This window comes from Urocampus carinirostris, chromosome 18 (assembly GCF_059441175.1).
Source record: "Urocampus carinirostris isolate Australia breed hairy pipefish chromosome 18, RoL_Ucar_1.0, whole genome shotgun sequence".
Lineage (NCBI taxonomy): Eukaryota > Metazoa > Chordata > Actinopteri > Syngnathiformes > Syngnathidae > Urocampus > Urocampus carinirostris.
Window position 1 is genome coordinate 5372807 of NC_142366.1, and position 27717 is coordinate 5400523.

General features: G+C 39.6%; 1 protein-coding gene across 2 annotated transcripts in view; it reads left to right on the forward strand.

The window, feature by feature from the left end:
* LOC148348176 (RNA-binding Raly-like protein) overlaps window positions 1-27717 on the forward strand; it is a 91963-nt gene that overhangs the window by 48735 nt on the left and 15511 nt on the right. For both annotated transcript variants that reach the window (XM_088322185.1, XM_088322186.1), the window contains exon 2: window positions 629-902. In XM_088322185.1, the coding sequence (XP_088178311.1) occupies window positions 647-902 (256 nt within the window). In that variant the 5' untranslated portion in view covers window positions 629-646. The remainder of the gene's footprint in view (window positions 1-628; window positions 903-27717) is intronic.

Consider the following 27717-nt stretch of genomic DNA (forward strand, 5'->3'; position numbering starts at 1 on the left):
ATTGTGTGTGTTTTTATGTGACTAATAGCCTCCAAAAAAACTGAACAGATGATCATGAACATTTACACAGTACTTTAGGCCAATGTGAGTGTCTTTAGCTAGGTTTTGTCTGAAGGCTCATCCAATAAATACCAACAAAATCAATAAACATTTGCTTATGAGTGGTGTACTTTTGTAGGGTCTCTAATGCCCTATGGGTACCACCACTCTCGACCACTGATCACTCCAAGCAGCTTTGTGAAGTACATTCAGTGAAAAACACGTGTGTGCATCACAGATATATTTGTGGATCTGCAAAATACATGATTTACACAGGATTTCCTCTTTTAACGGTACTGGAAAAATTGGAAAACTGGCTTTGAAAGTCCTTGAAAAGTGCTTGAATCTGAAAAAAAGTGTATGAACCCTGTGAATGTTTACGTTGCCGTTTGAGACAGAGACATTATTGCGCTTTTGCAACTCAGGGATAATATGCATGTAGAGATGTCTCACTCTGTTGAAGAGCGCATTTGGCAACAATAGTCAACAATGAAATGCATTGCAACTTTTTTTATCATCGATTTTTCGTCGACAAGGTCATCTAACTGTTGCAGCCATACTAATTCCGGACGGTATTTGGATTGTTCAGGGCGTGGCCTGGTGGAGGATGACTGGCAAAAGCCAGACGAGCAACGTGACCAACAAGAATGACCCTCGCTCGCTCAACTCTCGCGTCTTCATCGGAAACCTCAACACGGCCATCGTCAACAAGACGGACATCGAGGTGATTTTCGCCAAGTACGGCAAGATTGTGGGCTGCTCCGTGCACAAAGGGTACGCCTTCGTGCAGTATGTGGGCGAGCGCAACGCCCGGGCTGCCGTTGTGGGCGAAAACACACGGGTCATTGCCGGACAGTCGCTCGGTGAGTATGTCTTCGTTTCTATAGCGCAGTGAAAAAGTATTTGCTCCCTTACAGAATTCGGTGTTTTTTGCATATTTATCACTCACAAAGGCTTCACATCACGAACCCAATTTTAATATCACTGAGACAACCCAAGGAATTACAAAATGCACGTTTGACTTCATTCCATTTATTAAGGCACATAAAAAAATCTAGGCATACCTGGCTATTTCTGTAGTAGTACAGTGTTACCTCTACTGAGAAATGTCTCTACATACAAAAGTTTCAGGTTATGAAGTACCTGTACGGGAAAATATTGCCAATAGTTATGAAGGCGTTTCAGGATACGAAGTCAAAAATAGAGTACAGTAAACTCTGCTATTAGCTACTCCCTGAGTTTCCTGAACGTAAACGAACTGACTATCGCTTCAACCCAGTGTGCATGCGTGCTCCAAACATGCTATTTGTGTCACCGTCACGGTTCAGAGTTCAAAGACGACAAGGAGGTTCCAGCAAGATTACGGGGAGGAGGGCGCAGGCGTCATTCAATCAGCCCAAATAAGATACATTTTGGCAAAGTTCCATGAAGTCTCAGAATTTGCGGAAAGGAATCACCTGGAAAAGGTGTTGATAAGTCGGGCCATCAAAAGCAGGCATCATTGGATCAGTTTTTCAATAAATACGAGGCAAAAGGGTAAATGAATATTTTTATTATTTCCTTTATTGTTTGTTTTTTTTACATGATATTAAATATTAATATTAAACATTATCATCCTGTAATGAAATGAAATAATCTGCATTTATATAGCGCTTTTCAAGTCAAGACTTCTTGAAGCGCTTTACAGTGTACATTTCCCAATAGCGGCCGTGCAGCCATGTAAGGCGCTAACCTGCTTACTGGGGGCATTAGGGGTTCAGTGTCTTACCCAAGGACACTTTGACATGTAAACGGGATTCGAACTGCAATCTCTTGATCCCAAGACGAGCGCTCTACCTCCTGAGCCACTGCCACTCAGTACTTTTGCGGGCCTTGGAACCGATGAACGATTTTACATTCAAAATGCGTATACGAAGTTTTTTTGGTTACTAAGCTACTCCCTAAACGAATTAAATTAGGCAATATTTCTGTAGTGGTATTTTTGTGTCACAGTATTATCGGAGTAGTATTTTAGTAGTATTTCCATAGTTTTTTTGTTTCGTTTTTTTTCAGAATGAAAGCCAAATCGTATTCGTATTAGATACCTGTTTCTAAGCACTTGATTTAATATTTAGTTTTGTAGTAGTTCTGTTGCATTTCTGTAATAGTATTTTTGTTATAGACACACAAGGGGACAATAGGGACAAAGGTGTCTGTACTTCTCTGCCCCTGGATTAGTGTCCTATTTCCTCCTTAAGTACAAATTTCTACAAAGTGAGCAGATTTTGAAATTTCTCCATGCCGACAACAGTGCCAGTGCAGAAACGACATTCGAGATAATACCGCTTTAATGAAACATTCCGGAAGAAGGAGTCAAGATTTTCATCGGGGGTCCCAGTCGACCATGGGCTCGTCCGTCTATGTCGAGCGCTAATAGGAGAAAAGTCAACCTGGGACCCGCAGGGCTCAACTGTTACAAAATTAATCAATTCAAACAAAAATACTCAGATGGGATGGTGGAATTAACACATTCGGTGCTTCGGACGAACATACAAGGTTAGTACGGGTGCTTGAAATCCTTAAAAATGTTTTAATTTAAATGTTGGGATTTCAAGGATTGAAAAGTGCTTGTAAATTGTGGTCATGTTTCTCAATGCTTAAAAATGACACTGCTCTCTGGTGGCTTTGCTTTGCCAATGCATTTCTTCTTCCCTTTTGAATGGGCTGGCATAAGTTTGTATGGCATTGTCTTATAAAGCGTTATCGCCCCCTATGGATCAAACCCAAGAGCAAAGTTGCATGCCACGCCTAAAAAGCACTCTATGAAATGTGTATTAGTGCCAGGATTATGTATCAATGATAAGCCTAGCAAATAATTTAGGTAGCGCTTCCTAGTGGTCAATTGTTACACGAAAACCTCCCTGCAACTGAAAATGCAAGTTACATATTACTTTTTCCCCAAAACCTGTTTGGGGAGAGATTTGTCTTAAAAACAAATATCAAACAACATTACAAAAATGACAAGAAAAACATTTTTTTTTTCTTTTTTGTTATTCAACCAGGGTGTCGGGGCACACTAGTGTGCCGTGAGACCTTGTCTAGTGTGCCACGAGAAAGTGACAAATTTTAGATTTAAAAAAAAAACGCATTCCATTGTTCAGTGTCTTTGATTTCTTTCAGTCATCAGCCAAGTAACTGTAACATCCATCCATATCAGTAGGTGGCAGCAGATTGCTATTTATTTCATTCATTTCATTTACTAATAATGTGCCCATGAGGAAGTAAAGGGAAATATATTTAATCACGTATTTGATTTGAAATGACAATTATGAGTTTAAACTTTAGTAGACACTCAAAGTAAGGAGAGAAGACATCAATGGATTTTGAACTTGCAAGAAGAACAAGGAAATGAAGCCTTAAAATAAATAAGTCCTACCTGCTCTAAAGGCCTTCCAATGAGCCCTTTCTTTTTATCAATTGTTTAAGTTTGCACAGAAAAACAACTATAATACGAATGTAAAAACCTTGCATGTGATTTTGCTGATTTAATTTATCTTATGATTTCCTTATTTTATAATTTATTTTCTTTAAAGATAGATAGTGGTAAAAAAAATCCTCTTGCTTATACTTTTTGTTAATTTTAAGTATTATTTTTGGTATTTTTTTATGTTTCTAAAAAACAAAAATTTTACAACAGCAAAACTATACATAAACAAAGCATAAAATATATATAAAAACACTGGTTTAGAATGTAACGTGAGATAAAGATATACCAATAACATCCAGTGGCATTTGATAAAGACAGATCAAAGAAAAATCCGAATCACTGTTATCAATATTGTGTTGCTGCAACAAATTTACAGTTGCACTTTAGTTGGGAAAATCTAAAACTATAAAATATAATAAATGGAAAACAATGAAGTAATCACCTTCAATATAAAGTATTCAGAATATTAGAAACTTTTACACATAACCGGGATATCGCACGTAAAACCGTGTTTCAAATCGATAGCTTAGTGTGTTGATAGATCTGGGGGAGAAGCAAACCCCTCTCTCAAATAGGGTGAATGAAGGATGACCTAAGAAATAACATTAAAATAAAAATGACTAAAAAAATAGATTTTCTTATCATGATTTTTTTTTTCCTTTATTTAATGTTTCCAATCCAAACAACTGATCATGACCTATCAATAACATCCAGTGTCAGTACTGATTTGGGTCACCTGTGCCCGCTCATTTTGTGCCATCCGCTGCGGCCAACCTAATTGGTTCCCTGTCCTTTTATAAGCCCAGTCCTGTCACTCTCCGGTTGTCAGTCCGTCAGCGAATATCTGTTGTTACAAGGTAAGCATTTTTTACCCTGACTCCCGCCTGTCCCCTTTTTGCACCCGTTTTAATACCTGTCCGTTCCTGATCTACCTGTTTGTCTCCGACAACGACCTGTTTTCAATCCCGACCACATCTGCTCTCCCGTCCCAGCTTATGACCCGTTTGTGACTCCGACCACGTCTGCTCTCCCGTCCCGGTTAGCGACCCTCTTTTGATCCCGACAACATTTTTGCTCTCCTGTCCCAGCTATCGACCAGTTTTTCCGTCCCTGACACCGCCATCTCCTGCTACAGAAGATCCACTTCCGTATTCGGATCACGATTGGATTGCGAGAGCGACTTGCTTCCCGCGTCCAGTGAGCACCGGATCCAGGGCGCTGCCCTTCCCCTTCTATTCAATAAACTTGTGAGAAACGTTACGCGATAGGGTCTACCCTTTTGGCTGGTCGTGACGTCTAGGGAAAATCGCTAATGTCAGAACAAAGAAAAACATGGTGGAGAGGGATTTTTAAAATGACCAAAAAAGGAGATTATCTTTAAATTTTTGCATATATGTCCCCGGTGATTGACGTTTTCTTCTCGGTGTGCAAATTGCGAGCGTTTAAAATCCAAACGAGGGCTTTTAGGAGCTTTTTTCTGCAGGGGGGTTTGCATAAGACGCTTTGATGTAGTTGCCCTGACAGCTCTAGAGCGAGTCATTCCTGACAGTCTCTTATTTTTTTTATTTTTTTTCAGCGCTCATCTTCAGCGCGAGAAAACGTTTGTAGCATTGCCTGACGTGACACGGCGGCGCTAGCATGTTTTTTGCCCGTGGAGGCAGCAGATGTGCCAGCCTCACTTGCAGAAGGACACTCAAAGTTTGGTTGCAGGCCTTTTTGGGGGTAGGGTCTTTGATATGTGCGAAATGGCAAAAGGATATTTGCTCATGTTTATTTCTCTGCAAAACTATACTTTTTTTGGATAATTTTTCGGCCGAAAGTATCGTTTTTGTGGGGTACAGATGATCTAATCTTTTTAAACCGAATAACCTTTTTTTTCTCAGGGTGTTAAATACAATGAACCACACAGATGAAATCTGGATTTGGACAAATAACAAATTTAGACAGAAATATGTCAATCTAATTCTGAAGACATCTGAATTAAAAAATAAAAAAACACCCAAAATTAGATCAAAATTTACACAGATCAAATTCTGAGGACAAGTTTATAAACAAAAAACACAATTTTGAAAAAATCTGGATGTGAAAAAATGCCCATATTTGGTCAATAATTACACCAATCAAATTCTGAACGTATCCAGATAAACGAGAAAAGCCTCAATTTGGTCAGATTTATACCAATCAAATTCCAAGGACATATTGATTTAAAAAAAACGCCCACACGACAACACCAATTAAATCCTAGAGACTTCCAGGTTTAACAACTAATAATAAACAACTAAAATTTGGTCAAATTGACACCAATCAAATTCTGAACACATCTGGATTTTATAATAGCCAAAACTGGATCAAAATGACACCAATCGAATTGTAAAGACATCTGGATTAAAAAAGATTTTTATTAAATGACCCAAGTATTTTCAAAACAACACTTATCTAATTCTGAAGACATCAAGATGAAAAAAAAAACTGAACGAATTTGTCAAATTTACACCAATCTAATTGTGATGACATCCGGCTTACAAAATATTTAAAAACATTCCAAATATTGGACCTCTGGATTCAATGAAGCCAGAAAATGGTGAAAATTACACCTATCCACTTTTTTCAATCAATTTGATTAAAACAATGTTTAGATTTTTTCTAAACAGAATTAAAGTGTTTTTTATCAAGAAAAAAAAAAAAAAAAAAAAAAAAAAAGACAAAATAACCCAATTTTTGGTTTGTTGTTGGAATTAATTTACCGTTTTTGCAGTGGTTCAAACATACCAGGAAGCAGAGTCAAATTAACATAAGTAGTAAATTGACACAAAATTGGGTTATATTTACTTGATATGTTTTTAGAGGGCCATCATTCTTGCGTTGCCTCCTTCTTGGCTCTATTCATTTACTCTAAGACTAAATGTGAAAATACTTCTCTAGACTCTATTAATTGCTCTCAGGGGCCCCTGGGGGGCCTCGGGCAGGTGCTCAGTTGGCTCCCCGTCTCAGGAGCTGAAGGTCCATCCCATTACAACAATAACGGACCACAGCATGTGATGGATCACCAATCAGGGCTTCTCCAAATGGCAGCGGGCGAACACAGGGCCACATAAATAATAAGCTGATTTAGATGCAAAATCTATCCTAAGCCGATTACAAAGGCGGCGGTGGCGCAATCAATCGCTTTTGCCAGCTAAGGCTAAGCATAACAAGCAGTTGTCGGGCACGAGGGGAACAGGTACGCCACAATAAATAAATAAACAAACCTCTAAAATATTGGGTCCATTTTTTTAAACCTCCTAAAATTGTGGGGTTTTTTTTCAAAAAAATAATCTCATGGAAAATTGGGGTTGGCTTGTTTTGCAACACAAATAAACTGGGTCATGCTTTAAATGTTTTGTTTGAAAGGAGCCTTTTGCAAAAGTATTGACCTTTTTACCTTGAAAATCAAAAATTTTTAGTCTTTTATAATCTTAGTCTTTTGTTCAGAACGGAGGTCTTCAACCGGTTTTCAAGTCAAGTCAAGTCATTTTTATTTGTATAGCCCTAAATCACGAAGAGTCTCAAAGGGCTTCACAGATTGTTACACTATATTACACAAACTATTTTCAACCGACAAGAGGAGTAGGTTATTCGTATGCAATGGAGTAGAAGTGAGTTTTAAGTTTAGATTTAAACATTTCCACTGAGGTTGCAGATCGAATCTCAGGGGGAAGAGCATTCCACAGCACCGGTGCCCGGATGGAGAACGCTCTCGAACCAGCTGAAGACTTCTTTGCTCTCGGGATCACCAGAAGACCAGCACTCTCAGATCGTAGGCTTCGGACCGGGACATAGGGGCAAATCAGATCTGAAAGATAAGAGGGAGCAAGTCCATGTATGATTTTGTACAATACTAAGAGAACTTTGAAGTCACATCTTTGGCTAACTGGGAGCCAATGCAGGTTAGCCAAAATCGGTGTTATGTGATCGTACTTTTTTGTCCTAGTTAAAAGCCTCGCTGCGGCATTTTGTACTAGCTGAAGAGACTTGATTCTGGACTTCGGGAGACCGGAGAGTAGTGCATTGCAGTAATCGAGACGGGAGGTAACAAATGCATGAATTATTGTTTCCGCATCAGACTGAGACAGTATTGAACGGATTTTAGCAATGTTGCGAAGATGGAAGAAGGCAGTTCTAGTAATTTGCTTTACATGCATCTCAAAGGATAGATCAGGGTCAAATATGACACCTAAATTTTTAACTGAGTCACTCTGTGTGATGTGACATTTGTCAATGTTCACAGCAGTTTTTGCGAATAAGTCCCGGCATTTAGAAGGACCAATGACTAACATTTCGGTCTTTTCAGAGTTAAGACGCAAGAAATTGAGTGACATCCACTCTTTTATCTCAGTGAGACAGGCCTCCAAATTTCCACAGTTTAGTGTGGAAGATTCCTCCAACGGAAGATATAGTTGAGTGTCGTCTGCGTAGCAGTGGAAGCTGATATTGTACTTGCGAATAATATCACCTAATGGAAGCATGTAAATGTTGAAAAGTAGGGGGCCGAGCACTGAACCCTGCGGAACACCGCAGGTAACATTAAAGGGCTCAGATGTCGTTTCACCATATTTAACACAGTGCGTCCTATCTGAGAGGTAAGATTTGAACCACGAGAGGACGGCTCCTGAGAGACCAATCCATTTTTCCAACCGTTCTAGTAGGATATTGTGGCGCACTGTGTCAAAAGCAGCACTAAGATCCAGTAGCAGCAAAAGTGATGAAGCGCCAGAATCCATTGACATTAGGAGATCATTTGTTACCTTGATCAGAGCTGTCTCAGTAGAGTGGTTAGCCCTGAATCCAGATTGCATGGATTCAAAAAGGTTATTTTCCGATATGAAAGCATTCAGCTGCTGTGCCACTACTCTTTCGAGTACTTTAGAGAGGAAAGGTAGGTTTGACACAGGTCTGTAATTACTTAATATTTCTGGATCAAGGTTGGGTCGTTTCAGTGTGGGTTTAATAACGGCGGACTTAAAAGCTGCTGGAACTACACCTGAGGAGAGTGATGTATTTATAATATTTAGAACTGAAGGCCCAAGGACGCTAAAAAGACTTTTAATAAGTGAACCTGGGAGAGGGTCGAACTGGCAAGTTGTCGGTTTGGCCGCATTCACCACTTGTTTGAGATCATCAAGTGACAGTTCACTAAAACCGGCCATTTTCCCAGGGCAGCCACCCTGTCGTGCATCTGTAAATTTCAGTCCTTTAATACGTGTGGTACTAACAATATCTTTTGCAATTTCTTCCTGTATGCATTGAATCTTCTTAGTGAAGAAGACCATTAAGTCCTGAACAGAGTGTGTCGAACTGTCTGCGATAGCCTGTTGCCTTGTAAGCGATGCTACAGTGTCAAAAAGGGCTTTGGGGTTGTTCTTTTGAGACGCAATCACCTTCGAAAGGTAGGCCGATTTTGCAGAGGCAAGGGCCGCTTTATACTTTAACAAGCTGTCACACCAGGTTTGATGGAAAACCTCAAGCTTGGTAGCGCGCCATTTTCTCTCCCATTTCCTGCATTCTTTTTTAAGGGCTCTAGTTTCATCAGTAAACCAAGGTGTGCGTCTTTTAGGACGTGATTTTAGTTTTATGGGCGCTATTGAATCCAGCACACTAGTCAGGGTGGTATTGAACTCATTCATGAGTGAGTCAATCGAGCCATTGTATTTAGGAAAGGACGCAACTGCTCCAGGAAGGAGTTCAAAGAGCTCAGAAACTGTGCCAGTGCTTATATTGCGTCCGCTAAATCCCTCAGCTATATTAAGTCTACATTTAGTTAGCACCTCAAATGTCACTAAATAATGATCAGAGATAACAGTAGTACACGGTAGAACCATAATGTTTGAGGTTAAAACTCCTCGAGTCAGAATCAAATCTAGCGTGTTCCCATTTTTATGGGTTGGCAAGTCAACCAGTTGGGTAAAACCAAATGCATCAATTAGAGAACTAAACGCAATAGTAAGTGAACTGTGTGGGGAGTTCATATGAATGTTAAAGTCTCCCATAATTATAATTTTGTCTGCATAGGTTACTAGTTCAGACAAAAGTTCAGCAAATTCGTCTAAGAAAGTTGTGTATGGCCCAGGTGCACGATAGATAGTTATTACATCAATTGACAATTGAGGGGACCGCATCACAAGAGCCTCAAACGTTTTGTAATTATTAGAGGTACGTGTATTAAATTTGAGCGATTTTTCAGAGATTAGCGCAACACCACCACCTCTTTTCAGCGTGCGTGCTATATGACTACTCTCGTAGTCTGGGGGAGAGGCATAATTTAGAGCTAAGTGCTCATCCGGGCGTAACCACGTTTCACAAAGACCCATACAGTTAAGTTTATAATCACGAATAATGGTATCAACAAGTAAAGCTTTTGGAGCAAGCGATCTAATATTTAACAGACCAAATTTCAGCTTTGCTGAATCATTTGACTTAGCTGAACTCTTTGTAGTCTTTGTCGAGATCTTCAAAAGCTCCCGGCGTTGTGGCCGCTCGTGAGCGCTGAGTTTAAAGCGTCGGTTGTCCGGCGAGGAATAAATGGTGGAATTAGTTACATCCTCGCGTCCATCCTCGCGTCCATCTTGCTGCTTGGACTTCACACGTTTCACACATCTACCTGCACGGCAACCACGCTTCTTTGTCCTTTCTTTACGGCGCCGTCGGCGACGTTTATTAAGAGGAATAGTTGTCCACAAGGATGCCGGGTCTCTTTGAAGTTCGCTCGGTATATCATTTTTTTCAGTTAGAAATGCATTTCTAAAAATAGCAACTTCTCTTATCACTATGTTGTTAAAGTGTTGTTATTAATATGTTATCACTAGATCGTAATTATTAAAAGTTGGGTTAAAATAAGCAAAGTCAATCACTAAAAGTGATTAGGTCAGTGATTCCTCATGCTAGTTATGTCATGATTACTGATTTGGAACACCTGTGCCCGCTCGTTTGGCGCGAGCCGCTGCGGGCTACCTGATCGGTTCCCTGTCCTTTTTTAAGCCCAGTCCTTTCACTCTCCGGTTGTCAGTCTGTCAGCGAACCTCTGTTTCTACAAGGCAAGCACTTTGACTCTGACTCCCGTCTGTCTCGCGTTTTGCACCCTTTTTCCACCCGTCTGTTCCTGACTTCCCCGTTTGTCTCAGGCTACAACCTGTTTTTGACCCCGGCTACGTTTTGCTCTCCCGTCCCGGCTTACGACCCGTTTTTGATCCCGATCAAGTTTTGGCTCTCCTGTCCCTGCTATCGACCTGTTATTTCCGTCTTCAACACCACGATCTCCCGCTCCGGAAGATCCACTTCCGCATTCGGAACACGTTGTGAGCGGCTTGCTTCCCGCGTCCAGCGAGCACCGGAACACAGGCGATGCCTTTCCTCTTTATCCCAATAAACTTGTGAGAAACGTTACGTGATTGGGTCTACCCTTTGCTCCGGACGTGACAAGTTAGAAATCACATTTCCAAGAAATTCACTATGACCTATCACTAGTGAGCTTCAGATATTTTCAGAACCAGTCCGCAGACTCCTCAGGTGGTCTGAGGGGACTCATCGTTAGAGACCCCCGGTTTAGATCAATTCCAAAAAATACAATTAAACCCAACAAAAAAAATGATGTTGTTCCCCTAAAACAAGCCAAAAATGGGTGTAATTTTGTTAAAACCCCAATTTTTGGTCTTTAAATATTTTGACATTTCTTTCTAAAACAAACGAATTGAAGCACATAAATAAACACAAAATTGGTCATTTTGTTTTTTATCACACCCGAAAAATTGCATTCTTCCTTTAAAACAAGCAAAATAGTTTGGTCATTTTGTCCAAAATCCAAAACGTTGGTCCTTGGTTGATGAAAGCATTTTTATGCCACATTTTCTTCCCAAAATTGTCCACATGGTGGCGACAAAATTACATCTGAAGTAAAATAAGGGATAAACTCCAAAATCTATAGATAGATAGATAGATAGATAGATACTTTGTTCATCCCCGAAGGGAAATTCACATTTCCAGCAGCATCCCTGAGCTGAGAACAATCGAGAACAATCGAAAATAACACGGGAGCTGCTGGAGTGGCTGCCATTCGTGACGGCGCCGGAAGAAAAGATTCAATTTGAATCATTTACAAACAAACAATTGAATCATGTACAAACAAACAAACAAAATATTCATGTTTCAATAAGTGGAGTGTTAATAAAATATTTCTGATACTGATATAACCAGATAAAACTAATTTTAAGTTACCTGTCCAAATGAATGTTGTGCCATCTCACCTTTCCCACTCTCTCTCCTGCAGTTGACTTGCTGCTGCTCGCTCCTGAAACTAATACTTACCTCTTTGTGTATTGCCTGCATATGGCGACACCCTCTTTCAGCTTGTCTGTCAGAACCTTGATCTCCTCCTAAAATGCTTAATTACTCGTATGCAATAGTATAACTGTTTCGATAATCGTTCGTTTAAGAACACATAGATTCCCTGTCACAGAACACTATAAGACTCAATATTATAATGATAGTGCAATATAGTAGTAAGATTATTGTTTAAAAATATCATTTGACAGTACGGAAGTTATTCGTAAAAAAAATCAGGTATTTAAAGTATAGTTCTTTTATTTGTAAAACAAATAACAACCTGTATATAGGGTTTGTTCTTTCGTTTCAATGTATAAAAGAGTATCTGAAGGAGCTGTACAGAATTTTGATTTTTTTTATATTCACTGCTGCCATCTCCTGGCTTGTTTCATCATTACAGCCTCAGTTAGCTAATTTGTGATGCGTGTGCACATACGTGCATTTATTACACGCTTGAATAAACTCTTTTTTTTAATTTTTTCATCTTTATGCGGGTTTGAATTTGCATTTGGACTCTTCTCGAAGTAGGCATTTTCACATTTTTATGCTAAACTAAACTGAAACAAACTAACAACAACAACAAAACCCAGGGGATGAGCATGACGTCCTTCTGTAGCACTCCACCCACTGTCATCCCTCCTTCCTAAAGTGTCCCGCCACAAACAGTTTGCTAAAAGTAAGATAAAAGCAGAAGAGCGCAATCAAAGTAACACATAAGGGGCCCTTTAAACTCATTTTGGCACTGTTAACATGTATATATGGGTGCTGTCTGGAATTTGATCATTTGCTATTCGTTGAGGCCATCTTCTGGATTAAGTCGTCATTGCAGCCGTTGTCAAGGTCCCTGTGTGGCGTGTGCAAGTATGCGCATTTCTTAGATGCGCTCGCATAAACTCTTTTTTTAATCATCTTTTTGTGGAGGGACGGAGGAGGGACCCACTCGCGTAACGTTTCTCACAGTTTTATTGGGAAGGAGGGAAAGGGTTCCACACACGATCCAGAGATCGCTGGTCGCGGGGAACATGTTGCTCGGTTGCGGAAGTGGTATTTCCGTGGCGAGCGATGGCGGTGTCGGGAATGGGAAAAACGGGTCAGGAGCCGGGATAGAGAGCAAGAACGTGGTCGGGATCAGAAACAAGTCGAAAGCCAGATGAGGAGAGTAGACGTGGTCGAGATAAAAAACTGATCTTTATTCGGGACGGAAGAACAGATGTGGTCGAGATCAAAACAGGTTGTAATTCGGGACGGGAGGGCAGACGTGGTGGAGATCAAACAGATCGTAGTGAGAGAAGAACAGGAGCAAAAACACAGGACAGGCAAAAAAGGGCTTGCCGTGTAAAAACGGAGATTCGCAGACGGACCGACAAAAGGGGACTTACAGGACAGAGTTTAAATACTGACAGGGAGCCAATCATTCAAAAAGCTCTAGCTGGCGCCACACGGGCGGGGCTAATTGGGCGCCATGGCAACCGTGACCCACGGGCGAGGCCAATTGGGCGCCATGACAACCGTGAAATTGTTGAGGCCCGTTTCTTCTTTCATTTGTTGATAAATAATGGCTTAAAAACAAGGTGGAAGCAGAGTTGTTTTGTAAAAATGTAAAAAAAATACTGCAAACAAAAAGTTGCAGCTGTATTTCCATCAGCGGAGTGGGCGCGTGCAAGAGAGAAGGAAGTGTGCTGTGTGTGCAAAGCTCTGCCCACCTGTTCTGCCCACCCGAACAAATTTCTCTGTGTGCTTGGTTGGTGCTTTGGGGTGTTTGTTCTGTAGGTTTTCATAAATTGTCTCAACAGTGAACATACATTGTTTAATGAGCTTCCATATAAAAGATTCCTCAGAGACGTACAGCCAAAACAGTGTCTGTAAACTGTACTTAAAACCGTGACCTTTATATACTGGTTTGGTTGGTTGGTTGGTTGGTTGGTTGGTTGGTTGGTTGGTTGGTTGGTTGGTTGGTTGGTTGGTTGGTTGGTTGGTTGGTTGGTTGGTTTTGATCCCTTAATCACTAGGACCATAAGGGAACCATTTCCTGTGATGTGTGTTGGGCAAGTACCAATTTCATTACCAGCGTTACATTGCCTTTGCACGTACCAAACTTTAGAGATAGAGCCACATCTGGTTCGCAAGCCATAGGTTCCCGACGCCTGGATTACTGTGAAGCCTTTTTTATATGACCTTTAGGCGGCACACCCCCCAGGGGGACGGCGAAGGTGCCCTTTCGACTTGATCATAATTGATCCAGTCACCAGCGCCATAAAGACACGAGTCACGAGCGTTTGCCTCACAGAAGTGGTAAAAAAAAAATCCGGCAAAAAAATACACAAGAATTCACTTGTCTTTCGGAATCGTTCTTGCCACCGGTGCTGTTCCGGTATGCGGCGATAAGGGCTTGCAACCCTACCAAACCCCTCCGAGTATTTGCAGTCACACGGCTGACTCGCTCGCTTAGTGTGCAAATTCCAAATGCGTGTGACGCCGCACTGGAGTGAAAATGATCCAAAAACGGCTGCCGGCGCCGCTTCTTCGTCTGGGACTGGGCTGTCCAGAAAAGGTCGTCTCGTTATGACACCCCGGGCTGGGTTTTTTCTTTTCGATCCCTGCTCACTTGGGGGGTTCTGGACCCTTCCCCGTCCCAACGATTTGGCCCTTAGGGGCCTCACACTTGACCTGTTTTGCAGCCTGTTTTGGGCCAATCATTTGATTAGGACGCTGCATTGGCTGCTTGTTCAAACGAAGCTCTCACGTTCGCTCGAGGAGGAAAAAAACGAGGAAATGAGTTCTTTTCGACCTCAAATAAGCTAAACAAAGAAGAAGGTGATCTTGTTTGGGGGAGATCTATCATCAAAAGTCATTTGCAGTCGACCAAAACTGACTTTTCAAGTCTTAAGCAATCATTGACAATGTGTCAACTTAGATTTACAAGTACCGAATTTTATAAGGAGCACCTTCAAAAATATTTCTTTGTGAAAATGTTTCTATATGTAAGATGCACTGGATTATAAGGCGCATTCAATTTAAACTACAGTAAGAGTGAGGTTTGCATTAAAAAAAAAGATTTTTAAACAAAGCATCTTAGGACGTAAATATGAAGGCATGTGGTTTCCATACCTGTTTTTGCAGTACAAAGTACGTTTATTATGCATTTTAGGACAAATTTGTCAAGTATGGGTACCATCCGGTATACACCGACTATCACGAATCGGCAAATCAATCAAGTCAAACGAGTTCGCCGCGGTAGCCTTTATTTCGGTATCGTTTTTTTCATTGCAAACGAAGCGAGCGTTTGATGCTACTTTAGGCATGCGTCTGCCGCTCTAGTGCCTATTTTCGACTGCCCTGGAAAATCCTCCTCCCCTCGCGTGAACGCGCATTCTGCTGCGCTTCAGGCAATTTATGATTTTGTAGTTTGGTTTACAAAATAGAAATGCCAACTATTTTTTTCCTCCAAAAGTATCTTTATTTACAAATCTAAATTTGAAGTGTTATTAATGGATATTTTAGTTACGCTGATAACAATTGTTCTTAATTTTTTTAATTAAGAATATGTACAGAATGATATAACTAAACACATGTACAATATAACTGTCATGAAACGGACCGGGAAGCAGGAATTTGGAACTCATTTGCGTAGACGACCTGTCTCTTTAATTGAGAAAGAAAAGTTGTCCAACAGACAAACGGACCAAAAACAAAACAAAGCAGGCTCAAAGGCAGGCAAAATTACAATCTAGGCATTACTTAGATCAAACAGGCATGAACAGGTTTTCAACAAGATTAAACAATGATCTGGCAACGGGCAGTTCTAAAAGGAACATTTAAGTACCCATAGGAGTAATCGGGAGAATGCAGGTCAGCCGGTGACAAGGGCCGGGGCCAGCTGGGCGCCATGACAACCGTGCAGGACATGACAATAACATGTTAAACTACATAAATAAACACGTTTGAAAAAGAAATATGGTGTAAGATTTTTTGTATTTTGTAAGGGACAATACGACAGTTTGTAAGAGCATGGAGCCGTGTAGGTTGACAGGTATGGGTTTCACAACTAAAATGAAAAAAATCCTTCATAAATAGTTACTATGTGTAGAACAGAGGTCGACCAATAATCGCCATTTTTTTTATTTGACGGGCCGGTTTATTTAGGCTCAGATGCAGCCGAGCCTTTCTCTCCCTTTCCTCCCTCCCACTGTCTCCTTGGCGCTATCCACTCTGCACCTTCTAAGCGACCAGGGAGTGAGCCACTGAAGCAAACAGAATGAATTTAGAGGGGAGTAAAAGGCGGCATCTCTGCTAGCTCCTTAGTCCGGACATGCCTGTGAAGTAAGATTGCTGATAATATTGAGATTTTTAAAAATCCATGGTAGAAAACCATGTGTGTGATTAAGAGATAAAAAGTGTAGTTGACTTGTTTTAGGAAGACACGTTCAGGGAGACTGATATACTAGCTATTATCATAACATCAATTGGTCAATCAAGCATGTGTGTTTGTGATTGAGAGAGTGCACGCTAATGTGGAAAGCTGAGTGATTAGATGTTACCATAACATTCGTTTTTCATTCTGGCTCTAAAACAGGAGTGTCCCAACTTTTAAATTTGCCACCTTTGTTAAAATGTTGATGCACTTTTTGTTTTAACTTCACTTAAGTCATGTTAGTCGCATTGACATTTTTATTTAATCAGGGAGCCATTCAAGTTCTTATGTACTGCTAAGCCTAATTTTATTTCCTTAGATTTTGGTTTAAGTAAAAAATTAGTCATATTAGTTTAATTGAAATTGCAATTTGTTCACTGTAAAATGTTTCAAAGAGTTTTTATGGTTTTATTTGAATTTAATCAGAAGGTGTGGGCCGAGAAGCAAGGAGAGAGGAGGGAAGGAGTAGAAATGAGGGAGAGGCTCTGCTGCATCTGAGCCTGAATAATCAGCCCGTCAAAGAAATAAAAATGACGATACCGATATTTCTTAAATTCCCAAATATCTGTGCCGATATTCACCCCGCCCAGTAATCGGCTGATCTCTAGTTAGCCTGGAGACAGATGGGTGCCACCAGGCTGTACTTTCCCAAAACACCCCACAGGAAACTGTGCCTCTTTTACCCTAGTTGAAGAGGGAGACCCAACCCAACCAACCTGTAATGTATAATGTAAAATTTGCCTGTTAATGGGACCTTGTTTGCAAAATCATCTGTGAAGTGAATTTAAATGAACCCTGCAGCATAACAACAAAATGCTGCTTTAACATTTTCGCATTTACTGATTGACCCCCAGTCTGCAGACCTCAAATTTTCTACTGGGATTTTTTTTTCCTCTTATTAGCATTTGTGTAACATATTCAAGACATGAAGCGTTTATTGATTGAGGAAGCTGCAGCAGAACTTTTGTCCTGATGAGCAAGAGTGTCTTTTGTTCTGTTCTGAATCATTATTTTTAGATGCTTTTTAATGGAGGGAGTCCAGTTATATGAAGCTTGACACTTTGCAACAATAATAGGTTATTTGCAAACAAAACGGCCTTATAAACCGGCTCTTCGAAGCTTTCCATGGATATATTGGCTCCTTCGAATCTCTATTTTGCTCACTCTCTTTCATTTTTGCTTTCTCTCTCTTTTTCTTTTGTGTTTATAATTTCCTCTTTCCTTCTTTCTTTTTTCATTTTCATTGTTTCTCTCTCTTTCTTTTTCTGTCTCGTTTTATTTTTGTCTTTCTCTTTTTCTCTCTTTCTCCCTCTCTCATTATATTCTCTCTCTCTCTCTCTCTCTCTCTCTCTCTCTCTATCTCTCTCTCTTTTTATTTGTCTTTCGCGCTCTCTTTGTCTCTCCCACACTGTCTCTTTCTCCGTCTCTCCTTTTTTTGTGCATGTCTGTTTCTGTTTTTCTCTTTCTTTCTCTTTTTTTCTTGCTCTATTTCAATCTCTCCCTGGCTTTCTCTTTTTCTCTTTCTCTTTTTGTCTCCCTTCCTCCCTCCCTCCCACTTTTTCTTTTTCTCTTTGTCTCACGCTTTCTCTCTTCCTCTCTCTTTCTCTGTCTCTCCCCCTGTCCTTTTTTCTCCCTCTTTTTCACTCTATCTCAATACATTTGTTTCTCTTTCTCTCCCTCCCTTTCTTTCTCTCTCTCAATTGCTTTCTTTGTCTTTCTCTCCCTCTTTCTCAATCCATCACCCTTTTATTATATCTCCTTGTCTGTCTCTTTCTCATTTTCTCTCTCTTTTGTTTTCTCTCTATATATATCTTTTCCCCGTTGCTCCATGTCTTTTTTTCTCTTTCTCTTTCTCTCTTTTCTCTGTGTTTTTCTCCTTTATCTCTCTGTCTCTCTCTGTTTCTTTTTCTCTTTCTCTCTCTTTTCCTCTATTTATCTGTGTCCCTCCGTCTCTATCTGCCTAAAAAATGTACAAGTTTAAATCAGGTAAAAGTGGTATTCTGTAGCGCAGCGGTTAGCACATCTGTTCATCACGCAATAGGTCCCTGATTCAAGACTGGGTGGAAACATGTTGGCCTGAAGAGGGATGGGTGCTACTAAGTTGCACTTGCCCAAGACACACCACAGGAAATGATGCCCCTATTACCCTAATGGTTAAGGGATCCAACTAGTATATTGTATATTGAAAGCATAAAGGCTATAATAATGTAGTAACATCATTTATTTTCAAAGTTAAATAATTTGGTGCATGCTGTTTTTATATCATTGTATTATTTTTGGTAGAACAGTATATCATAAAAATAGAAAAATTACAAAAACTATTCGGAAACTGAAAGAGCCACTCATTTCGGTGAGTCGAGCCCAAATAGCCATTACTCTTGAAATGGCCGACATTCTTATCACTGGCGTAGTCGTCAATCGGCATATTTGCTTCGTCTCAGAGTGGAATTATGCGAATCAGATTTGATTGAATGAGATTTGGATGGTGCAATCGGCTTCCTTGTTTGGGAGTCCTTCAAGTCTGCATTCAGACCCGAAATGACGTCTGAACACGGTGTCTCTTTCGCTCGTGTGGATGCATCACATCACATTATATTATACTATTCTGGGGACAAATTGGACTGAGACGCTCCAGTTTGCCTCTTTGTGGTTGTTGGGTGACCTCTAGTGGATATTATTTGTTATTACAAGGTATTTGACACGTTTTGGGGCCACATCAAGTTCAAAAATTTGCCAAGAGGCCTATCCTGGAGACCTATCTATTTGATCTCATTCATATAAATATACATCAACTATCTACATGTTATATTTCTTTGTATTTGTTTTTAAATGCATCAGTTTCATCAAATTGGTTTTAGAACGCCCACAAGAAAGACAATTATATAAGTCCCTGTTTTAAGCACTAAATTCGGTATTCAGTTTTGTAATATTACTGTAGTTCTATTTCTTTTGTATGTTTGTAGTGTTTCTACAGTCCGATTTATGATGTATTTCTGTAATAATCTTTAGTATTGCTGTAGTTGTATTGTTTTTGTATACTGTATTTGTAGTATTCCTGCAGTAACATTTTGTAGTATTGCCATATTAATATTTTTGTAGTATTTCTGTAGTAATTTTGTAGTATTTCAAGACTAACATTTTTGTAGCATAACTGTAGTATTTTTGTAGTAGTGTGTGTGCAAGTGCGTGGATACCATAACCACTAGAGTCGTAGGAGAACCATTTTCTACTGTAATTTTTTTGTTTTAGTATATTTGCAGTATTTTTCCAGTGGTATTTTTGTAGTATTTCCATGTTAGTATTTTTTGTAGTACTGTATAGCTATAGTATTTTTGAAGTGTTTCCATTGTAGAATTTTTTAAGCATATCGGTAGTATTTTTTGTGGTATTACTGTAGTTGTGTTTACCGTATGTATTATTTTTGCCGTAATATTTCTGTATTAATATTTTTTGTTTGTTTCTGTCGTAATATTTCTGTAGAGGTGCTTTCGTATTATAGTATTATAGCAGTATTTTTGTATTTGTCCTATTGTATTACATATGTCTCTTTTCAGAATCAAAGCAAAATAAAAACACATAAGTTGAGTTTTAGTTCTGTTGTAATTTTGTAGTATTTCCGTTGTATTTTTTGTTCTAGACACACAAAAAGACACATTCGGCACCCTAAAACAGCTTTGTTAGTAGTAATTTATTTACTTTTTATATTTTTTGAGTTACTTTTATTTCGAATTTATAATGTATCCTATTCAGCAGTGTTCTTCAACCTTTTTTGAGCCCGGGCATGTTTTTTACATTGGGAAAATTTTGCAGCACACCACTAACGTTATAAAATGACACTGATCGGTATGTTTGATTACAATACAATTTTTCAATTTATTTATACTTAGTCAGAGTCTTAGCTAGACACTCGACAATAACTTAATATTTACAAAAAATGATTCATAAATGTGTTATCAAATTTTAAATTTTAAAAAGTGACATTGGATAATTTCTCACGGCACACCTGACGATCTCTCACGGCACACTAGTGTGTCGCGGCACAGTGGTTGAAAATCACTGCTATACAGTACAGTTCAGGACAGTACTGTACAGTACAGTATATTGTTTTGCAGTGCGTTGCTTTACATAAGCACGTACAGCAGATGGGGCTGTTGTTCTTTCACACACACAAATCGAAACAAACTTTTATTCTTACTCTCGTTCGAAACTTTTGTTATTGCTTTTAAGGTTTACAAGCCTATTAAATGGGGGGGGGGGGCTGGAGCCCATCCCAGCCATCTCCGGGCAGTGGGCAGGGGACACCCTGAACTGGTTGCCAGCCAATTGCAGGGCACACGGGGACAGACAACTCATTCGCTCATTCACACCTAGGGACAATTTGGACCGGCCAATTCACCTGAAATGCATGTTTTTGGAACGTGGGGGGCACCGGAGTGCCCGGAGGAAACCCACGCAAGCACGGGGAGAACATACAAACTCCGCACAGGAAGTCTGGAGCTGGATTTGAACCCACAACAGGTTCCCATGACATGAACTGTGCCGCACAAGTGCTAACTACTATATATATATATATATATATATATATATATATATATATATATATATATATATATATATATATATATATATATATATATATATATATATATATATATATATATATATATATATATATATATATATATATATACAGGTACGTGCATATAGATAGATAGATAGATAGATAGATAGATAGATAGATAGATAGATAGATAGATAGATAGATAGATAGATAGATAGATAGATAGATAGATAGATAGATAGATAGATAGATAGATAGATAGATATGCTTTTTTATTTTTATTTTTATATGTTTTCCTTTCAATACAAAAAAAAAGACATTGAATGCATCATGAATGAAATACTTTTTAGAACCGCCCATCGATGCTAGTTTAGTTACTAAGCCTTAGTACAAGAGTGTTCAGTCACTAAACAATATTATAACTTTTACTATATATTTTGAGGTCTGTTGTATTTTGAGGATGAGTTCTGATTTGCTAAAAAAATATTTTTTTTTCCCTGGGACTGTACCAGGACCCCCCTTTGGCGCTCTCCTCTTGGTATGCTCCAAAAATAAGCGGCAGCAGATTTTTAAGCCAAGAGAGTAGACTCTGATTTCGGGAAGACTTTCCGTGTTTTTCCTACTTTTCCAGCGAGCGAAAACGTTTTTCCCACTTTTAACTGGACCCAAGTAAAGCGGAACTTGTCTAAAATTACAATGGACAAAGAAGAGCGTCGCAACCATCGCTGTAAGATTTATTTTCTCCCCATTCTATTAAATTAGATTTGCGCATGCGCGTCCGTAAATGTACATTACTCATAGAAACAAACAGACATGGGACCAAGTCACACATGTGCAAGTCTCAAGTAAGTCTCAAGTCTTCACCTTCAAGTCCCAAGTAAGTCCCAAGTATTTTTTTCTTGGGCAAGTCAAGTCACAAGTCAAGTCCCGAGTCTTAGATTGCCAAGTCCAAGTCAAGTCACAAGTCATAAAAACAGCGACTCGAGTCGACTCGAGTCCAAGTCACTAAGTCTCAAGTCCCCATGTCTGGAAACAAATAATAATAAAATAATAAATGAGTCACTGGTTGGAAGGCGAAATAATTCTGACGTGATTTTTCTCCATATAAACCAGCCAGAATGTTATCAAATACAGAACCTTTCATGACGCAGAACTAAAATGCAGTACCATTTTCTGCCACTACATCTTGGGCAGTAATGAGTTTACCTGGAGGAGATGTCATTGTCATAAGACAATTAGAAACAGGGAAAGTTAAGTCAGGTCTCATTTATTTGTATAGCCCTTAGTGATAAGACGTCTCAAAAGACTGCACGGATTACAATTACACCATTCCCTAATCTTGAATCAACATGCTGGCAAGGAAAAGCTCAGGGGGAACTGAGTTAATTTTTCAATTAAGTAATAGTAACTGTAACTGATTACTTTTTTCAGTAACACACCCAAGACTGGTTGATTGAGTGGATAACTGCCATCCTTCCATTTTTCTGGACCGCTTTATACTCACTAGGGTCAGGGGGAGGGGGGATAGCATGGGGGTTATAGCCCATCCCAGCCCGCAGTCGTAGGGCACACAGAGACATGCAACCAATCGCATGGTCATTCATACCTGACTGATGATTTTCTTTGGAATTTGAGAGGAAATCAGAGTGCCCGGAGAAAACCCAAGCAGGCACAAGGAGGCCGGTAGCTGTAGTCATGGATCACCGCACTGCGGGGCTAACGTGCTAACAACACAGCTACTGTGCCTGAGTGGCTAACTTATTTCTGTTTTGTATTTCACGTAAATAGGAAGTTAATACATTCGATAGTTTTTTTTTTTTCTGATTAGAAGTTTACCATTCATGGATCCCTTAACCGCCAAGGTTGTTTGGGCACCACTTCCTTGTGTGGCACCCATACCTATCCCGGCTAAAAAGATATTTGGGTAGTGGTTTTCTCCCCACATAAAAAAAGATAGTAATGGTTTCCATGGGTACCAGTAAGAGGAAAAGCCTCCTGATCTGACTTAAATAAACAGGGTTCCTAAAGATAATTGAAAAGTCTTAAAAGGCATTGAATTCATTTTTCTGAAAATAAGGCCTCATTTGACATTCAAATATATTAGATCCAATTTACAACTGGCCAACTCACAATTTAAAAAAAAAGTTGTAAACACAAAGATTTAATTATGTTTATCTATTGTCCACATCTTGGAAGTAAAGCATGTGTTTTTATGATGTTACGCTCAAATTTGGTCATGAATATAGCAGTCTTGCACTGGACCAAAATGTAATTTTTCATGCATCATAATAAAATGCACCTTGAATGCAGCAGAAAAGTTCTTTGAGCTTAGTGGTTATCTGCCAGTTTTGGCTGAGGATCCATGAAGTACTGTAAACATCCTTTTTATTTATTGTTTTAAATGTCTTAAAGTTTTCAAACGGACCAAAAATGGATTTAAATAAATAAATAAATACACATTTGTTTAAAAATGCTTCTAATTCATGTAGTGTTTTGTGAACTTCATTTCAATTGTGCCTTTTTTGTCACTTTGGTTTTAAATTTGATTTCAAAGGGCGTTAAAAAAGTCCTAATAAGTCTTGAATTTCACTTTTATCGACTTAAGGTGTAGGAATCTTGGATACAGCACCTTCATTAACTGGTCCCTGTTGTTGTCGGCGTGAAACGTTCTCATGCTCTTCAAACACTTTGATGATGATGGCGGCGCGCCTGGACCACCTTTGATATAAGAAATACAAAGGGTTGCGGGATCTCCGTCGTTGGCCAACCCACTTGCAAAGCGGCGGGGATGGGGCTGTCGCTCTGGCCATGGTGCTAAAATATTTCTTCAACGATCTTGCCTTTCAACCGACGCCTGAGACTCAACACGCCTGAACGGCGACATCTTGTGGAGATTTCTACATAGACTTCAGCTAAGTTAAAAGATTCAACAAAGCTTAAATTTGGTCTTTTAAATATCAGATCACTTGCTTCTTTTAAGCTCTACTTGTTGATGATCTTATTCGTGATCACAAACTTAACCTCATTGGTCTGTGTGAAACTTGGTTGAAACCGGAAGAGTTTCTACCGTTAAATGTGGCTTCTCCTAATGCCCCCGATAAGCAGGTAGGCGCCTTGCATGGCTGACGCTGCTATTGGTTAGTTAGTGTGTGTGTGAATGGGTAGGTGTGAAGCACATTGTGACGCGCTTTGGGTGGTATTCATTGACTTAAAAAGCGCTATAAAAATGCAGACCATTCTCCTCAAGACTAAGTGAGCTGTCATGTAGCTCGCTCTGTGAATTTCTGAAAAAAAATACTCAAACATACTCCCCGTACCTCTAATAATTATAAGGCATTTGAGGCTCTTGTCATGCAGTCCTCTTTAATGTCAATTTTTGTAGTAACTATTTATCGCACACCAGGCTCATACTCATTTTTCTTAGATGAATTCTCTGAACTATTGTCTGACCTAGTAACCTATGCAGACAAAATAATAATTATGGGGGACTTTAACATTCATATGAACTCCCCACTCAGTTCACTTACTGTTGCGTTTCGGTCTCTAATTGATACATTTGGTTCTAATCAACTGATTGATTTGCCGACTCATAAAGATGGAAACACACTAGACTTGGTTCTGACTCGTGGCATTTTAACCTCAATTGTGATGGTGTTACCCTGTACTACTGTTATTTCTGATCATTATTTAGTTACATTTGAGGTGCTGGCTAAATGTTGTATGAAAGAGACTAAAGGATTTAGCAGCCGCAACATCTGCACTGGCATAGTTTCTGAGCTCTCTGATCTTCTTTCAGCAGTCGTTGTGTCGTTTCCTTTATATGAAGACTCTATTGACTCACTCATGAATGAGTTTAATGCTACGCTGGCTAGTGTCCTGGATTCCGTGACACCCCAACGGCTTAAATCACGACCTAAAAGACGCACGCCTTGGTTTACTGATGAAACTAGATCGCTTAAACAAGACTGCAGGAAATCTGAAAGAAAATGGCACACTACCAAGTTTGAGGTTATTTTGTCAAACCTAGTGTGACAACTTGTTAAAGTATAAAGCAGCCCTTGCCTCTGCCAAATCAGCCTATTTTTCGAAGGTGATAAAAGAATAACCCCAAAATCATTTTCGACACTCTAGCGTCGCTAACGAGGCTACAGATTATTCCAGATAGTTCTACCCATTCAGCCCATGACTTTATGGCCTTCTTTAATAAGAAAATTCAAGACATACGAGAAGAGATTTCTAAAGACAATGTAACTACGTCACATATCAACGGTCTGAAAATTATAGATGCTCGACATGGTGGCTGTCCAGGAATTTTTTCCCAATTTAGTGATCTGTTACTTGATAATCTTTAACAGGTGGTGGATACCGCCAAACCGACAACTTGCCTGTTTGATCCGTTTCCGGATACACTAATTAAAGGACCTTTTGGGGATTCAGTGTCTTGCCCAAGGGCACTTCAACATATAACTGATCCCAAGATGAGCGCTCTACCTCCTGAGCTAATGCTTTGTTTCCACAGATTCTCAATTGGATTGAGGTCTGGACTTTGACTTGGCCATTCTAACACCTTGATATGTTTTTTGGTGAACCATTCCTTTGTAGCTTTTGCTTTATGATTTGGATCATTGTCTTATTGGAAGACAAGTCTCAGTCTCAGGTCTTTTGCGGACGCCATTAGGTTTTCTTCCAGAAATGGTCCCATATTTGGCCCCATCCAAACAATCTTCCCTGTCCCGGCTGAAGAAAAGCAGGCCCAAACCATGATGCTGCCACCACCATGTTTGAGTGTGGGGATAGTGTGTTGAGGGTCATGAGCTGTGCTGCTTTTACGCCAAACATAACTTCTTGCATTGTTGCCAAAAAGTTTGACCATCTGACCAGAGCACCTTCCATATGTTTGGTGTGTCTCCCAGGTGGCTTGTGGTAAGCTTTATACGACACTTTTTATAGATATCTTTTAGAAATGTTTTCCTTCTTTCCACTCTTCCATAGAGGCCAGATTTGTGCAGTATATGACTGATTGTTGTCCTATGGACAGATTCTCCCATCTCAGCTGTAGACCTCTTCAGTTCATCCAGAGTGATTATGGGCCTCTTGGCTGCATCTCTGATCAGTGTTCTCCTTGTATGAGCTGAAAGTTTAGGGGGACAACCCAATCTTAGTAGATTTGCAGTGGTCTGATACTCCCTCAATTTCAATATTATTGCTTGGACAGTGCTCTTTGGGATGTTTAAAGCTTGGGAAATCTTTTTGTATCCAAATCCAGCTTTAAACTTTTCCACAACAGTATCTCGGACCTGCCTGGTGTGTTCCTCGTTCTTCATGATGCTCTCTGCACTTTAAACAGACCTCTGAGACTTTCGCAGTGCAGGTGCATTTGTACAGAGACTTGATTACACGGAGGTGGATTCCATTTATCATTGTTAGTCATTTAGATCAACTTTAAATCATTCAGAGATTCTCACTGAGTTTGTTGCACTGAAAGTATAAGGGCTGAATAATTTTGCACACCCACTTTTTCGTTTTTTATTTGTTAAAAAGTTCAAAATATACAATAAAGTGTGTTCCACTTCATGATTGTGTACCACTTATTGTTGATACTTCACAAGAAATTACAGTTTTATATCTTTCTGTTTAAAGTCTGAAACGTGGCAAAAGGTCACAAAGTTAAAGGGGCCTAATAGTTTCACAAGCCACTGTATAATTTCAGTTTTTCATTGCTACGCAGATGACACTTAACTATATCTTCCGATGGAGGAATCTGCCTCACTAAACTGTGGAAATTTGGAGGCCTGCCTCACTTCGATAAAAGAATGGATGTCACTCAACTTTTTGCACCTTAACTCTGAAAAGACCGAAATGTTAGTTATTGGTCCATCTAAATGCCGTGACTTGTTCCCAAGAACTGCTCTGAACATTGACAAATATAATATCACCCAGAGTGACTCAGACAAAAATTTAGGTGTCATATTTGACCCTTATTGTCCTTTCAAACACACGTTAAAAATATTACTAGAACAGCTTTTTTTCCATCTTCGCAACATTGCTGAAATTGGCCCTATGATGTCTCAGTCGGATGCGGGGTTATAATTCATGCGTTTGTTAACTCCCATCTCGATTACTGTAATGCACTACTCAAAAATCTAGAGCCTTCAGCTGGTACAAAATGCTGCAGCGAGGCTTTTAACGAAGACAAAAAAGTTTGATCACATTACCCCAATTTTAGCTAACCTGCATTGGCTCCCTGTTAGCTTAAGATGTGATTTTAAGGTTCTCTTGGTATTATACAAAATCATGCATGGACTTGCTCCCTCATAACTTTCAGATTTAATTTCCCCCTATGTTCTGGTCCAGAGCCTTCGCTCTGAAAATGTTGGTCTTCTAGTGATCCCAAGAGCCAAGAAGAAATCCGCAGGTTTGAGAGCGTTCTCCATTCGGGCCCCGGTGCTGTGGAATGCTCTTCTCCCTGAGATTCGATCTGCAACCTCAGTGGAACTGTTTAAATCTATACTTAAAACACACTTCTATTATATAGCATATGAATGACCTATATTTCATGTTGACAACATCTATATTTGTTATTGCAACATCCATTGCAGCCTGGTCATCCTGTATGGGGGATTACCTCATGAGCAGTCCCTTCTCTAGGTTTCTTCATTTTCCTCATGTTGAGGTTTTTGAGTTTTTCCTTGCACTCATGTAGGTTTTAGATCTGGGGATGGTGTAATACTAGTCTGTGATTTGCAATAATCTGTGGTCTGTGCAGCCCTTTGAGACTCTTTGTGTTAAGGGCTTTACAAATAAACATGACTTGACTAGACATGTGCTGGAGGTCCTGAATAATTGGGGGAAAACTCTTTTTTTTTTTTTTTAATTGTGAGTCGG